This window comes from Leptonotus elevatus, chromosome 13, assembly GCF_054856555.1.
Source record: "Leptonotus elevatus isolate MCC_2025b chromosome 13, RoL_Lele_1.0, whole genome shotgun sequence".
Taxonomy (NCBI): domain Eukaryota; kingdom Metazoa; phylum Chordata; class Actinopteri; order Syngnathiformes; family Syngnathidae; genus Leptonotus; species Leptonotus elevatus.
This window is the reverse complement of record NC_141251.1, coordinates 4,585,169-4,602,650: the sequence shown is the minus strand read 5'-3', so window position 1 is coordinate 4,602,650 and position 17,482 is coordinate 4,585,169. Positions and strand designations below refer to the sequence as shown.

At 39.5% G+C, this 17,482-nt stretch overlaps 1 protein-coding gene across 1 annotated transcript in view; it reads right to left on the bottom strand.

The window, feature by feature from the left end:
• Positions 1–17,482, bottom strand: part of LOC147163546 (receptor-type tyrosine-protein phosphatase epsilon-like) — a 59,131-nt gene that overhangs the window by 2,917 nt on the left and 38,732 nt on the right. Inside the window, exons 8-24 of the mRNA XM_086093892.1 lie at positions 13,225–13,296; positions 13,044–13,140; positions 12,262–12,335; positions 11,688–11,824; positions 11,444–11,534; positions 11,288–11,364; positions 11,177–11,213; positions 10,107–10,204; positions 7,680–7,799; positions 6,676–6,839; positions 4,735–4,870; positions 4,419–4,568; positions 2,899–2,992; positions 2,481–2,557; positions 2,199–2,333; positions 1,927–2,052; positions 941–1,092 (exon numbers count right to left, since the gene is read on the bottom strand). Of these exons, the coding sequence (XP_085950018.1) occupies positions 941–1,092; positions 1,927–2,052; positions 2,199–2,333; positions 2,481–2,557; positions 2,899–2,992; positions 4,419–4,568; positions 4,735–4,870; positions 6,676–6,839; positions 7,680–7,799; positions 10,107–10,204; positions 11,177–11,213; positions 11,288–11,364; positions 11,444–11,534; positions 11,688–11,824; positions 12,262–12,335; positions 13,044–13,140; positions 13,225–13,291 (1,832 nt within the window). The 5' untranslated portion in view covers positions 13,292–13,296. The remainder of the gene's footprint in view (positions 1–940; positions 1,093–1,926; positions 2,053–2,198; positions 2,334–2,480; positions 2,558–2,898; positions 2,993–4,418; positions 4,569–4,734; positions 4,871–6,675; positions 6,840–7,679; positions 7,800–10,106; positions 10,205–11,176; positions 11,214–11,287; positions 11,365–11,443; positions 11,535–11,687; positions 11,825–12,261; positions 12,336–13,043; positions 13,141–13,224; positions 13,297–17,482) is intronic.

The following is a 17,482-nucleotide window of genomic DNA, read 5'->3' as shown; positions in this document are numbered from 1 at the left end:
TGGTTTGTGTATCGCTCTTACATACTCTCATACTGGTCACTGGATGTTCAAAAAAAGAACATTGTTGCTCTATATAAATATAGCCATGGGTAAAAGTAGACTAGACAAGAGCCGTTTGGTACTTTTTGCACCATTTTGTTGTATCATCGTGAGGTGCTTAGGGTCCATTTTAAACACCCACTTAAGTTACCAAATATGGCGCCTTATCCCTGAGCATGTATGCTTTTCATCCATTTGAATGCATTGTTCGGCGAGAGAAAAGGTGACCTCTGCGTGGGCTAATGGTGCTAATAATCCCCACCCCCCTTCCACCCTGCACTTAAGGAGAGGCTAATCCAAACGCTAACACTAATCAGCGTGGAAGCTGAGTGTTTGACTGAGCCGATGTTTACCCGTGATAGCGGGACGGCGAGGGAGCGCGCGCCGGAGTGATGTGCAATTTGGACGAGTACGGCGAGACGCCGGGGGATCGCCGAGGGTTAGCCCCGTTCCCGGGAGGCGGCGGGATGAGGAGGTGGGGGGGCTTTAAAAAGCCCCTCTTAGACAAGCGGTGATGAAGGCAAAGAGCGGAGTGATGACACCATTTCCTGTCGTTAGCTCATCTTATCAGATTAATCATAGTGGGGAGTCAGAGGATATTTCACTTTGAGAGGTTTTAATTGACTGCGAATGGGTGGATTGGATCGATCCCACCGGGCCGTCGCCGCTTTAGAATCACTTCACCTGAAGCTAGGTTCTGATCAAAGCATCCACTGAGAAGTCTTTATAAAGGATCACATAAGTGGTTTAGGCATAAGAACAGCGGCTCCACTGAGGCAACACGGCGACTTTCTTGTAACAGACGTTCTCCAAAAGAAAAATGGATCGTTTAGAAGGAAAAACTCCTTCCAATGTCACCCACAATTCAACTAAAAACGTTCCTGGGCAATCTTGGCCTCACCTGCAGTGCACGACGATGGGGCGGTTCCCTGACTGCTGCTGCTGCCTTTGCACCGAGGCGATGATGTCGATCATCCCTCGGCCCTCCGCTGGTATGCCGATCTCGGGCCATCCGTGGAAGTGGAAATGACGGACGTGTTGAGACTGGTTCTCCTGGCAGTGCACGGATGAGATACTGTTTCACAATTCCATAGTAAAAAGGACGATACATTATACTTGCATGCAAAACACCATTCGATAATATTATCCTTTATAAAAGCATTCTGGAGAAATTTTGTGGGAATACTGAAAGTTGAATGCTAATAGCTGAATGCTAACATTTGACTGCATGTGGAATGCTTATGAAGTAAATTGAGAGATAAATTATAAAATTAGAACCTTGAACGAACATTAACACTGTACCTAAATATAAAAAACATGGTTAAACTAAAATGCATTGCAAATAAAAGTTAGTGTACTTAAATATTTAAAGATTAAATTCAAATGCATTATACTGTACTTAGAAGTTACTTTGAGAATCACTGCCTTACACCAAACTATCCAAAATAATTTTACTATAGCAATTGCTCGGAATGGATTTAGAAAGACGTGCCCAGCTCTAACAAAATGGCAAAAAAAAACAACAACAACACATTTCCGATGATTGTTTGAACTTTTACAAAAAATATGAGTTTTTTTTTTACAGGTAATTTTTGCAATGCATGTTTCTAGAATGTGTGAGAAAGCTGGCGTACTAATGAAAAACATGAACCAAAAATCGAACCCTTGCCCTGTGAACTTTAAGTCAAATGTCGCAACTACAAATACAACGTGCTTCCATATTGTCACAAACACTTGAAAAATGTCAAATGCGCTGAAGAGAACACTTAAGGTAGCAAATGTAGACTATGGAAAAAAAAATCTCCCTTAACTAGATTGTTCAGCTATAATATTATCTGATATTAACTCAAGAAAATGTTTACTCATGTGGTTGGTTGTGCAACGTACTGTTCTGCAGGTGAGCACCAAGTCCTTGAGAGTGAAGGTTTCACCCTGTGAGTCTCCACTCAGCTCCACTGTGTAGTCTCCAAATGTCACACTGCCCTCTGATGGCCAATACTGGAAACACTTTTCCTGTTGGCAAAGATTTGACATGTACTTTACAACATGAGACGACGGGGAGGGGAGAAAAAAGAAGAAGAAGAAGAAGAAAAAAAAAAGCACAAAATGCAGGGAAACGTGTTGCAATAAGATAGTAGAAAGCATGCGGCGTGCTGCACCTGCTCCCTCTCCTTTAGTTCAGTGAGCATAACGATCGAGTGGCACCTCCACTCCCACACCATCCTCCAGAAGTCCTCCGCCGTGTGAGACAGGGGGGCCTGGGTTGCAATGAAATAGTCCTTCTGCCTGTAGCCCTGGAGGGCACAGCGCAACACTCGGGGAATGATGTTTTGCATCGTTTCAGAAGGAGCCGATGAGCTTTATATTTATACTTCTATGGGAAAATCTATAGAGGAGGTTGCGGCGGCGGCGAGGGGGTGGGGGTGGTTGTGTGTGCTTACGTCAATAAAGGAGGCATTGATGTAGTCGGTGAACTCCTGCCCTCGTTTCACTGAAAGTATGACTCGGTTGAAATCATCTGTGCCAGGGAAAAAAGGAGAACTTTTTCAAGCCAATAAAAGTAGGAAGAAGAGGAAAAGTGTCACTTGGGTCCAAAACAGCGAGAGAACTCAGATGTATTTTATAGATAATACAGATCAGAGATTCAATGAAAATTGTGATTGTGAAGTGATCTCGGCCTTTATTTGTGAATCCTGTTCAAGGTATCAATTCTAATTTCCTCAATCGATTCGACTATGAGTCACAAGAGTTCAGTTTGATTCGATTAAAATTTTTCTGATTCGATTCACTTCAGTTCAATCCGATATTGATTAATTATGGAACATCCAATTATTCTTAAAGAATCAAAGTATTCCTTACACGGGATGATCTGAAGTACGCGGTTCTTCTTCATGTTGGCTGGGAGGTTCCCCATTCTCATGTTCTCCTTCATTATGCGCACGTTGGTCAGCTTCTGATGGGGAGGAGGGCAAAAAAGGCGGGAAGATTGAATATGAGATTGATATGCAAAATGTAGTAATAGTAAGTAATGACTCAATTAAGACGCATTGCACATTAAGGTCAAATAACAATTGTACCTGAATAAATGCTTTGATTGTAAAAGTTCAATACAACTGAACTACACTTAGGCAGTGATTCATTTGTGTACCACTAGTGGGCGCCCGTGTACCAGTAGAACTACTTCAACCACACTTGTGTGAATCACTGAAAGTGTAAATAAAATAAAACAAGCAAACATTTATTTTCAAGAGGTTTCAAGAGACTCCCAAAACATCATATTTGTTGAATGATTAAAGAAATACTTGACTCATTGAGCCATTTTCAGCAGTGAAAAGTTAATATTTTGTCCAGAATTAATTTGATAATTAATCAATTAATACCTTTAAAAAAAAAAAATGTTTTCATTTGCTGTCGACTGAAGATGACATCACTTGTACTGAGGAAGTAGGTAACGACCAATCATGGCTCACCTGTTTTCTGGGTGTGGTCAGCAAACTGAGCCATGATTGGTCGTGACCTACTTCCTCAGCACAAGTGATGTCATCCTTCAGTCGACAGCAAGTGAAAAAAATAGTTTTTAAAGGTATTCATTGTACTTGAAAAATATTGAAGTTTAACATTGCATCATCAAAGAGGACACCATGTGTGGACTGACCAACAATCTAGATTTGAGAGCAAACATTAAACCTTCCAAATTGTGAACAAGGAAGTTTCGGCCCGACGCCAGCGTATTAACATGGTTTATTATGAAATCTTGTTCTATCACTAAGCACATATTGCCTTATAAACGATCTGGCCCATCTGTTTATATTAAATATCAAACGTGGCTCTTCAACTCAAAAGGTACATGAGTGAAAATAATTAACATCTGTTACTTTGTCTTTGCTTTGAATGTCTTTGAAAAGTGCGAATTTAGTTTTTGCATTTTTTTACTTCTTCCTATGTAAAGTGTGGTGGAGAATGAACAAACTTTTATATTTCAACTTTTTCTTTTCTCCACTATAATTATCTTCTGTTACATGTTTGTCTATCAATGTTTAAATACTGTTCATCGCTCAGGCGTACCCAATGTTGTGACCCCAGAGTGTATTTGAAAAGTGCTAAAACATTTACTGCCTCAAGTAAACAACAGCAACAACAAAGTTCTAATCAGCAGAGAGGAGGGGGGGAGAGAGCTATGAGGAAAAAATGAAAACTTGCCACCGAGCTCCCGTTAATTCTGCATGGCAGATGGAGGCACCTTATAAAGCGTTGTTATTAATGCCGCCGCCGCTCAGAGCGCCACCCTGGGCCAGATCTCAGGAAAAATACCGCCATGTTGGGACGATTCATTACTGAAATGTCTCAAACGCTCTCTCTCTCTCTCTCTCTCGGCGTACCCGGAACTCCTCCTCCAGGCCCAGTCTGTCGTGGGGGGCCCTGGTGTTGTGAAGCCCGTGCAGATGTCCCTCCAGAGAGCACACGTCCAGCTCCGTGTCTCCGTACAGGTAGTACTCCAACAGGGCCTGGTAGATGAAGGAGTACTGCATCTGTGGAAGGGCACAAAGGGATTTTTTTTTCCCCACCCTTCCTCATCAAGTATCACTGACAGTTTGTTTTGCTGTCTTTTTTGTTTGTTTGTTTGTTTTGTTTGCCTTGCGCCACAACAACTGTCAGTCGGCAAGGCACAGCAGGTCAGGAAGGGTCAAAGCTTACATCGGTCTGGATGAGTTGACAGCGCTGCTCTCGTATTCTGCTCACAAAGCCGAAGACGTCCACCCTCTGCTCCATGTGCATCATGTCGATCATGCTGTCAATGACAATGAACGTGCCCGTCCTCCCCACGCCGGCGCTATACACACGTACACACACAAGGAGACAACACTTGTCAGACATCTTGTAAGACGGGTGGAAAAAAAAAACCATCACTTCGCACAAAAACAACACATGCAATACTGTACAAAGGTCTTGGGTCACCAATAGATTTCATATGGACAGTTTCCACTTCTTCAAACTATTTCAAAGTAGTAAAACACTAAAGATGAATGTGAAAAAAAGAGAAAAAAAAAGAAGATTTTGAGGAAAAAAAATGGTAAAGATATCCTGAAGGCATCCCTACAGTATATTGTATGTGGAGCTTCAAAACCTGACATAGGGTCGCAGTTTTTCATTGTGTTTCAGTAGATGTGCAGTGCTCAATTATGTTGTGTGCGGTAAAGAGTTGCCAACTTTTTTTTGTGTGTGATGGTCCTAGGGTTGTCAAAATTAGCACGTTAATATTGCGTTAATTTAAAGTTTCCGACGTATATATATATTTATTTTTAGAAGGCGGGGGCAATATTCTGAGAAAAAAAACCTCGTAAATCTGCCACTTTATAAAGTGGCAAATTTGCGACTTTATAAAGTGGGAGATTTGCGAGAAAAAAAACTTACGAGAAATATACGTAGCATAGCTATAGTCTGATGTAAGGATTCGTTGGTGGTTAATGGGACACGGTTTATAAAATGAAAAGGCATGATAGAGACTGATTCATTCTTAATTTAAACTTTACTCGTCATACATGGCAGCTAGAGCAACAACACTTCCTGATCCCCTATCAGCTGACTAAAAACTAACCAATCAGATGCTAGCATACTTTAGGTAAATGCAAGTGAATGACGGAGAGCAGCAGATTCGACACATCAACTTAGATACTTATACAAAAATGTATGAACGTGTAAATAATAATTCTGGAAACATAATTGTACAAGTAAATATTTACATTTTAACAAATTAACTTAAATTTTTGATCGTACGAGTGTGGACCAAAGCGAGGCGTCTGTCGCTGGCCAGTGGCTGTACACAACTGTTCAAAAAGCGAATGCTTAACATCATATGGTTAATCTCTGCTAAATATACAGTATATAATATATAATATCAATGTCCCCATTTTGCACTCTCTAAACGACGCCCTGTTTTATTAATATACAGTCAAGTGCCAAACAAATGACATAAACGCAAGCAGCAGTTCTAAAAAAAAAAAATACAGCTTGATTCTTGAATAAAAGAAGAAAAAAAACACTTACGGTTGAGAATTTACATGATGATGAATTTTAGTGTGAATTCTGGCACACACAAACGGTCAAAAGTGACCCCGAAATCTTTTCCCACAAGACTGGAAGCTGTTAAAGCTGCCAACAATCTCACAATTTTCTTCCATTTCCTGTAAAAGGTGTAAAAATCCAGATGCCCAACTATTTGCGGCCATATAATGTGTACATTATTGCATTGACACACTTGGTGGCAAATGACCATGTGCATGTATAAAAGCACCCCCCCCCCCAACAATAATAGATTTACAAGGGTCATTTCAGCAGATGGGCGCAGGAGCCACGGGCGTTGAAAAACAGTGAGCACCTGTTGCAGCAGTCGGCCTGACAAGTCGGACGAAAGTGCACGTATGCACATACCAGGCAGGAAAAATGTCCGAGTTACAGTATAATTAAACAAACTATATGATCCCCTACGGATGGCAATGCTCACTTTCTCTATGTTCTCTTAAACCGGGTTTATAATTGCAACAAGCTGCCAACTCACTTGCAAAAACAGATGACGCAAGGGGTGGTGAGAGTTTGGGGGGGGGAGAAAAAAAAAAGTCCTAATTGTGTTATTGTTACCTGCAGTGCACCACAATGGGTCCGGCGTAGGACGGGTTGACAGCCTTGACCTTCTTGAGGAATTTCAGCATGCCTATGGGCGAGAACGGCACCCCGAAGTCTGGCCAGCTGGTGAAGTGGAGTTGAGTGACCAGGCACGGGGCCCGGGGTCCATCACTGGCCTGCTGTGAGGAACAGACGTGCGCAGTTAATGCCTGCACGTGAGTAATGGTCACTGTGAGCACACGCACACACACACACACACATAAGACCAAGTATCGAGTGTTGTAGTTTCCCCTACCAGATACCAACATTTTCCTATATAATTATTATCATATATCGTCATTTTCCTTTTGGCTTCATCTGTCAAAAGGTTGTTTGACTCGTGCGTGCGCGTGTCATCACTGTTCACAAAGTCAGAGACGGTACGTAAAGTTTATCTGCAGGGTTCCGATATCAATCGGAGGCGAGACAAAAGCCTTGCTACTCTGCAGCAAAGCGACTACCGCAAGGAAGAAGCTCGACACAACACACGGCATATTGATTCTCTGAGTACATTAAACACATTAGTATATTGATATAATTTTTTTAATCTTGCATACAACCTCTTTTAATATCCTATATTGTTTTTCAGCCGCGGTTTTTCCTTATTTATTCTATTTCTTACCCCATTACCGTGTACTAAACTGTTTGAAAGCCCCTTCAGGGAGCATTACTTTTTACGTCTTCTCCATGCAGCTTTATTAGATGCTTAATTTTTAATAAGAGATTGCGATTAAAATGATGTATTTTTAATGTCATTCGATAACTACAGTTGGCTCAAATATTAAACAATTTTACTGTGTGCCTAATTAGAGACAATGCTCCCTTAAAAATATTGCAGGGAAGGCCTGCTGCAGTGTAATTAAATTTTACTGGTGTGCTCGGGAAATCCATACATGGCACATTTTTAATAAACCAACAGGTTTTTTTTTCCAGGGTTTTAATGAAAAGAAATGATATGTGGATGTATAGGTTTGACTTACATACTGAACGCAGAATTTGCGAACCGTGTAGTCCACCAGAACGGTGACGTCCTCCATAGCCACCCTGATGTTGCCGTACATCCAGCAGCCTTTTTCCGGCCAATACTGGAAGCATTTGTCCTGAAGACACCGTCATTAAGAATAACGTTCAGCTTAACTCATTCAACCCCAAAAACGTATAAATATGTTTTTTATTACTTTGTCCTTCACTCCCAAAACGTATTTTATACGTATTTTATGATTTTTATGCAAGAGCATACAGAAGGCTTTGATACAGCTTCTGACATGAAGAGGTCGGCTTAAAGAAATGGTAGTAATTACAAAAATGCCCAGCAGGTGGCAGCTCTTAGCTATTTTCAAATGCTAATTGCTGCAAAACGGAAACAGATAGAAATATACTTTATTCCTGATGGCAGAAGACTCTCATCTTTCTTTTGGTAGGTTACATGTTTTTATAGCAACAAAACACTGTGGGCCTTGCAAAATCAGCCAAAATTCAGTAAAACAGCCAGGAGTGAAGGGGGTTGCTTCAGTAAAAATGGCTGGGCGTGAATGAGTTAATTGCAATAAAATCATATATTGTATGTAAAATAACATGAGTCTACATCGTATATACAGAGCAAAAAGAGAAACACAACAATTTTGCCTCAGACTTTCGATTTTTCTCAAAAATTGTTCACCAATCCGTCAGAATTTTGTTAGTGAGCGCTTCTCCTTTGTCGAGATAATCCATCCATTTTACAGATGTGGTTTATTGAGATGCTGATTGCACGTGTGCCCACAATATGCAGTTTTATTGATATTCCACACCTGTGCGATAGATTAATTATCTCGGCAAAGGAGAAGTGCTCACTAAAACAGATTTGTGAACAATATTTGGGAGAGCTTAGACTAATATAGATTTTTTGATGCAGATTTTTTTTTTGGGGGGTTCCTTAGAATTTGTTTAACTAGTATGTTGTTAATTGAAAAAGTTTCTAAATAAACATGGTAAAAGAAAATAAATTTGTTTAATTTTACACAGGAGAGATTTTTTTTTGCGGGTGGTTCATTTTTAACCTTAAGTTGTAATGTGTTCATGTGCGTGGAAAAAAAAGAGCAAATTTCCCCCCCCCCCCCTGATTTTAAAAGTGATTAATCGATCGGCCCTGCTTTTGTTTACATAGAAAGTCTTAGATGATTGAGTTTAGCTCATGAAAAACAGGAACTTTTATATTTTTGTTCAATGTAACCGGGGATTCAAAGGCACTTGACTTTGCGCGTCCCTGTCAGTCAATACGATGTGCACAAGCCGAGCTTCAACTCATTAACAAGCCTTTCAGACTAATTATCATGAAGCCTCTCAGGGTCTTATCAACAATTATTGCATCATTGATCCCTGACGCTTCTTCTCCTTCTTCTGCTGTATCAAACCTGCTGCTGAGCTCCCCATTGATCAGTCCTTTGAGGCTCAGCTCATGCAAAAGTCATCTGCTGGGTGACAATGTGATTAGATTGTCATCTAAGAGACGGGGTCAAATAAATTACAAGTTGGTGACTTTGTGTCATGGAAAAAACACACGGGAAAGCTTTTGTGGGGTATAAGCTATAGACGGTAGATTAGTGATTCTGAGGTAGTACAGTTGTATTTAACTTCAATAAATGTGCTTTATTTCTTTAAGAATTGCTTGTTTTTTTACAGAAGCGTATTGCATTCAGTTGGAAAAAAAAACTTTACTATTTTTCTGACAATTTTTTTTCAGGGAGCTTTATTTTTTTGTGTATTTTTTTTATTTTATGTTCAGTTTTTCTGAAATTTTCTTAGCTCATTTGAATTCATGTCTTCTTTTGCCAACTGTGGCTGTTGTTTTAAGATCTTACACGTACTCGCACGCGCACCATGAACGGGCCTGACAGATGCTGCAGTTACGTTTTGGGCCAGTGGTGGCAGTCGCAAGTAAAAAAGTGACAAACTGCACAAAGATCTTTTAAGCGTATTGCATGCGGGCAAGTGTCATTTGGAGTCACTTGGCGTTCATAGGTAAAATAAATAAATAAAAAATTACTATTTTTTTAGTTAGAATTTTTTTTTTAAATAATTTATTAATAATTATAATTCTGTTTTTCTGAGTAATTTTTCCTCCTGTTTTTCTCAATATTTAATTCCCTCTGTTTTGGGGAAATTTTATTATGACAGAAAAAACGTGCAGTAAAACAAAAAAGAAATCAGAAAAACAGTACATTTAAAAAGAAATGCACAAAAAAAACAAAGCTGCCCAAAAAAAATTTGTCAGAAAAACAGGAAGCCCCCCCGCCCCCCACCCCAAGTGAATGCAATACGCTTCCGTAGTTAGTTTTTATACATTTTAATAAGTATAGTTTTCAATCTGCAATGCTTTTTATATGAATCATTACATAATTTCTTTGTTCAAACTGTGCATAACAAACCTCTTTCCTTTCTTTCAAATTGGTCAGCATCACTATAGTTGCTGTCTTCTGCTCCCAAATCATTCGCCAGAAGTCAGCCACCGTCTCCAACTTTGGACCTGAAGCATCCAATATATTTTTCAAAAATCAATTAAATATAAAATAAATCAAAATGTACAACTGGAATAGTAAACATAGGGTACATTGCCCAAAAATGACCTTGGCTGCCTCAAGCCATCAGTCATAATCAATAGAGTTGTTGATGTGGCATGACCACTAGGGGGTGACATTGATTACTGTACAGTATATAGCAACCAATGCAAATGTTTACTTGGGCTGGTAATCGTTGGTTCTTGCTAATTAAATGTAACATATTGGAAGAATAGTGCAGCAGAGCTGCTGTACTGTATACAAGACAATCCTGCTGTCAAACTTAAGACATAACAGTCAGTAGCTATAGTATCTTTTGCCCAATGGTTAGATTTAGTTAGGTGTACTGAATATAGAACATATTACAACTTTACTCTCATTGTTACAGAAACAATGAATACACAACTGTTTGGAAGCATATCACTGGCGTTTGGTAAATTTGATATTTTTCATACTATTGCTCTATTTGACAATGCAACTGGCCGAAAAGTACAAAAGTACCAAACACTAACGATACAGAAAAATCTGTGATCAATTATACCGTCATAATATACCAATCAATCAATGACATAATTGATCGGATCTGCAAAATAAGACTTTAAAGTAACACAATTTTGTTCATTCCAGGGATGTTCGGTGCTGCCATCGTTAATAATCAAAGCTTTCTCAGAATATACAGTTGGAATTTTTCCCTGCGCTTACCCCACAGCAATCATGTATGTAACGTATTACTGCGTTTCTGGGCGGGGGCTTAATTGTTATTATATTTTAATGGCCGTCAATTAAATGGGCCGGACTAGTCTCATGACAGTAAATAATTGTTTAAATAGATTGGTCCATCTACTTTATTTTTTTTTTAACTCGCCGATTGGCTCCAAATTCCTGATTATTTAAGCCTATACAGTACCTGTTCCGTTAAAATAAATGTAATTTTCATTTACCTTGAGCAGCAATGAATTTCTTCTTTTGCTTGAACCCCTGTGCAAAAGAGCGTACTATTAGTGGGCACCTACTTGTAGCCATTTTCAAGCTATTAGGCAATAATGACTCACATCTATGTAAGACGCGTTGATGTAGTCTGAACACACATGACCGATGTGACTGCTCAATACCACTCTGGAGTGGTCATCTGCAAGCGAGGGAGGGACAGTGGAAATAAATCACATTCAATAAAGTCAGTCTTGTCGTCAGGTTGGGGGGTCACTCACATGGTAAAATGTTGGGGTATCTGTTTTTGTCTCTGTTGTGCTCCTTGTTGGCCTCCTCAAAGGACCCGTGGTGGTAGTAACACGGCAGCGACTATAATGAGAAAACCTCATGAGAGCGCCAAAAAATACAGAACAACGCTGGCCCTCGTAACTTTTTAGGGCTATTTTTGCTATTTGTGCAACAGCCGACAGGACAAAAAGGTTAGAGGGTTAGCGTCCGGCGCGTTTTGGCAAATAAACCCACATTGAACTCCTCTCGGAAGAGCTTGCAGTCGTCGGCCGAGCGCACGCGGTACTCCTCCTCCAGCGCGTCCAGCGGGATGGGGAAGTACCTCTTGGAGGGCGAGGGGGATCTGGGGAGGAGGACCACTCTTTGCTCTCCTGTGTTTAAAAAGGAATATATGGCGGTCAGAAGGCTAACGATTCCCAGTAGGCACCATTACGAGCCGGCGTTGCACCTGCAACAACAAGCCGGGCGGCCATTAAGATTTCCCACTTCTGCCGATTCATGACAGAAATGATTTCTCCAACTCGTAAACAGAGAGCCGCCTCGGACCGCCTGAAACCGCCTCGACTCAAAATGCGGCCTTTCCGTTTATTTATTTATATATATTTTTTCCCCCACTTAAAATGAAAGTTTATAAGGCTCCCTACGTGCTGGGAAAGCTAAGAGGCCTCTACAAACTTCCCTGTTAGCTCAGACTACACACGGGGAATTGTTCCAACGAATGTAAATGCATGAATCAAATATCGATGTTAAAAAAATAATAAAGCAGCAAAGGGTTACATTTTCATGGGGTGGTGATTACATTGATTACCTTGTTCCTCCAGGAAGCCATTTGGAAGCTTTTTATCCACAGAGGTAACCAGAGCTTTCCTGTGGTTCTTGAACCTTCAAAAAAAAGAAAGAAAAAAAAGTGTTAGAGAGGCATAATTGTTCCTCTTCATGATGTCAGCAAAAAGATGACAAGGTCTAAGTTTTCAGGACCTGAGATGACTTTCTTATTTTTATTTGCTTGCAGCTGTATACCCACAAGCCACTGCTCACATTTTATTGCTAGGAATTCACATACAATTTATTTGATTGACATACATTTCAAGTTAAAAGCCGGAACGATGTTAAGGTTTGCTGTTATCATTGTTCATTTTAATAATAATAATAATAACTAATAACTAAAATATTATGAGATTCCAACAATAAATTAAATTATTTAAATTAAAGTTTGAATCAAAATCAAAATCTCAGTTGTTCATCTTTATTATTATTATTTTAATTGGACAGGTGATAGGTCACATCAATATTGGAAAAGGTTTTGAAATAACTTATCTTAATATATGTGTTTTTTTTCACCATTTACAAACACCTGGCATTAAAATAGAAGTGTGTAGACTTTTTTTTTTGCATACTTTTTACCAATTCAATATATGGCTGTTTTTGTGAAACTGGGACAAAAATGACAAGCCACTATTTTAGAAAGTTGACAATATTTAAATATACATTTAAAAAAACAAAGTTATAAAATGACAGTAATGAGACATACAACTCCAACCGTGATTTCATAATAAAGACATACTGTAAATTGAGGTTCATTGTCCACACCTGAGGCAGTAAATAGTCAGAAGGACGACAAAGATGAGTACAAGGGATATGATCAACGTGGAGGGCAGCACATGAGCACCCTGGTGGGTGGGGTTCCCTGGGCACAAGACACAATACGGGGACGGATCATGTACTAAAAAAGTGTTACCACGTAGAGTCACAATTTATATTCAATCTTTACCTGCCGTTTGGTTGTCATGAGATGAAATGTTCACGGCGGCAGAGATCCCGATCAGAAACAACACCATCGTCTCTGTGGCAAGAATCAAGAGAGAGGCCAAATGAACAGGCTCTGCAATTTCACACTACGTCCACCTGAGGGCGTTGAATCAACATGCAATAGATGTGAAGCCAGGACAAGTCAGTGATTATGACCGACTATGCTAAATCCATCCAATATCGAGAACCTCTTGACCTCATTAGAGTCGACACAGTCACATTTGCTCCAATGGACAATTTTGAGGCTTGGTTGAGAGACAATCACTTGATGTTTGTTGTTGTCAAGCATGCATGCACGCATGCTCAATTCCTTATTAAAGATAGTGATATGACTTGAGGACAGCAGAGGAGTGTTAAAAGCCACATATGCAGAGTATCTAGGTTATAATCTTGACCAGATGGTGTTTTCCTCTCACAGGCTGAGTCCTATTTATTCCTCCCCACCACTTCCCTGACATCACTTGTTCACAAGCTCCATTCTCACTTGTCCTTTTTCTTCTTCGATGCTGTTAGTGCTGCTTTATTTATTCGGGGCTTTTTTTTTTTAAAGGGCAACCGACACGCCAAGAGCTTCGACAATGACACGAGGATTGAATCGGTCCTGGCACTTTGCGCTTTTTGCGTCTTATTATCGCCAACATGTCGACACTTCATATCGCCATTTATCTGTCTTTTTTTTCTGACTCCAACTGAGCAGAGCTGCAGAATAAATTGGGCCCCAATCTACCTAAATGGCTTTGAAGCAACATCTCGGCATCCTAATAGATCCTCAGTTAGAAGACCCCCTTCTTGTTATCGAGGGATGAAATCACTCATTGTGCCAATTTACTTCTTCTGGGTCATCCAGGGGCCTAATTTGTGATGTTTGAGAGAGAAGCCTGAGGGGCTTTCACATAAACGCACTTGCGCTCCACTTACAGGAAAGTCAGCCGCATGTCAAAGTGTTTTCGGACGACAAACGAGCACAGAGCGGGGGCGCCGGAGTTCCAGTGTTAGGGGGCACTGATGCAGAGACAAGTGCATGCTGACACACATTGTGTTTGCAGAAAGAGCTGTGAGAACAGGCGGGCTTGCAACGGATATGAAAAGTCTACACACCCCTGTTGAAATGCCAACATAAATCATTGCAAGACTTTTTCCACCATTAATGTGACTTGTAACTTGCATAACTCAACTGAAAAAAAGTCAAAACAAACAGCTGTGATAGTGTGAACTTTTTGGCCATAATTCTAAAACTGGTCTTTGAAAAGAATTATGCATTATTATGTGAAATTAAAAAAATCTACTAAAAAGGCACAAATATTGTCAGGAAAAGCCTACAAGAACATCTGATATTGATTTAATTTATGACATTTCAATGGTGGAAGGTGTGTGCCAACTTTCCATATAATATGACTTTGTATGTGTTCGGTTAACTCCAAACACAGCTGCAATCCGGTTATGAGGGTGTGCATACTTGTGCAACCACATTATTTCAGTTCTCTCATTTTTAGCTCCACACTCAAAAAAATTTATACCGGTACATGGTTTTCAGTTGTACAAGTCGAAGGTCACATTTATGGTGTAAAAGTTTAGAAATGATTGATCTTCATCACACAAAAACAAACTGGCATTTGAACAAGGGTGTGTAGATTTGTTATATTCATTGAAAATGTTTACACAGAAGAAGTGAATATTATTTTTATTATGAAGGTTGTAACTAACAATTATTTTATAGTCGCTCAAGCTGTTGATTATTGTCGATTAATCGATGAATCAGATTTTTTTTTTTAACGGTTTTAATTAATATCTCTTCATATTTAAAAAATTATATAACAAATTGTCAGCGCAGAAAATGCACAAATATAAATTATGATTAAATTACATGTCAGAAAATTGTCAAAAATGTTGATCATTGTTTTCCAAACTACAGGAATCTGAGAGGATTTACCATTGAGAGGCTGAAATTATGAGTATTTGAACCCTTTTAATTAAACAAGCTCTCTAAACGATTAATGGATTATCAAAATATTGATCAATTATTGTGATAACTGATTAGTTGGCAATTAATCAATTAATATGTGCATCTCTATTATTATTCAGACAAATTAATCACCTGTAGGGAAGAAAACTCCGCAAATCACAAATATTCCTGCTGAAAATGTATTCATAATTTATTAAATTGCCTCAGTAAGACCCACTGGGAAAAAAATAAAAAATAAAAATCTAATGTGCATGGAGAATTGTGTCAAAGTTTTACATGGTCCAGATCCAAGTCGCCACGCATGACGAATTTGAAAACATCACACACCCATTGTGCATGACATTACAAGACATTACATCACATGTTCTCATCTCACATGTATGCATGCTTTGCAGATGTGTCCCACAGCCCAAGGCCACGTGTCAGGGCGTGGGTGGATTCCCTCCCTTAGCGCTAACAAGCTGCACGCGTCGGCATGTGAACCAGAACCAGCCCGCATGTGCGAAGGGGCATTTGGTGACCCAACACGCGTTTGCATACATGCGGGTCACTGCACACTGCCAGTCGTGTACAGTATGCATCAGCTGTATATGCAGGAATGCAAAGGAGAGGATGGAAATGTGGACGTGCGTCAGAAAGGCCTTGGAAGAGAGGGCATTATGTTGCCTCAAAATTGGCGGCAAATCCAAGTCCAGAAAGTAAAAACCATGCCACAGTTTGGCTTTAGTCCCTGATGCTAGCTAGCTAGCTCCCTAGCAGGTAAACGAGCCACCCGGGAAACTAGCTCGGGAGCTCGCTAGCTAGCCTCTGGGGCTAAAGCCAAACTTTGGCAGGGTTTTTACTTTTTGGACCAGGATTTGCCACTTCTGCTAATGAGTGATAATAGATTAAAGACATATTAATAAGCCTGTTATGTTAAAAAGATTGATAGTTGCAACACTTCAGCGCACTAAGAATTTTTCTTTTTATTTATTGCATCACTTATGGCTCTTGGAAGTTTAGAAAATGATGCAACCACAGTTGTTTGCGTTTCGCTTTTTGTCCGGTCGGGGGTCGATGTGAGCGCATACTTTGATGTGGACAGCTGCCGGCGATGCATCCTTCCTTCCTTTTTAATCATAGACGGCAGATTAAATTTGTTTAGCTTATTAAATCTAGCGATTGATCTCAAACAAGATGGCATTTCTTACGAGGATTCCGCCTTCATTATTGGTACCGTCTTACTGATTACAAGGAACATTTATATTTTTAGTTTGAATTTATTTTTTATTTTTTTACACTTTTTCCAAGTCTGCCTATAAAACACTAATTTTAAAAAAGTGATCCATGGCAATAACAGAGATGTCTATTCTCCTAGTTATGAGTCATCATTATACAAACAACTTTTATTTTATAGCAACAATGATTACATATTGTTGCTTTAAACTGGAAAAAGTCTCATTGGGCTTGCCATCAGTGAGAACTAATGCAATTACTTCCAGCTCCGGTACCAGCTTGGCATGAAAGGACTCCTGTGAATTAAATTAGGGAAAAGCATCCCATCCGTGCATGATGCAACGCTAACAATGAACGCGTGGCAAGCTGCTCCGAGCTCCGGGCTAATTCTTCCTGCGCCACTCAAGACACGCAGATGAGCTCTCGACATTGAGGTCAAAAACATATCCTGAGATGAGGTTTAATCCATTCTAAAGGCTAGAAATTTTTTTATTTTATTTTTTACTTGTACACACACACACACATAGCACTCAGAACAGAAGCCCAAAGCTCATTATTGGGAGGGAAAAAAATCATTTGAGTGCAGATTTTCTGTATCTCTTTATGCAAAAACCAGTGCAAAGAGTCTTAATATTTAAAATAAAGCATGATGAAATTGACTCCATGCTGACCTCTGGACCTCATTTAAACAGCTCTTATAAATAATGGAGCTATAGGAGGGGAAGAAAAAAAATACATAATGATGTCATTTACACATAAGACACATGCTGATACAAGATACTCATTATTCTAATGTATGCTGCGGAATTTAAATATCATGAATAAAGTTAAATATTGATTTAAATCAATGTCAGGGAACTTTAATCATGCTTAAAATTTGCATTAGGGGTGTTGTTTGTCATCAATGCTGTCCTGTGATAAGCATGTTGAACCTGAAACATGTTGTGGCTCATTACAACATGGAATAACACTTTTTATTTTATAAACATTCATTGCCTCGGTGTAAATTGTAATGCATTCCTAAGGTTCATCATCTGAGGAT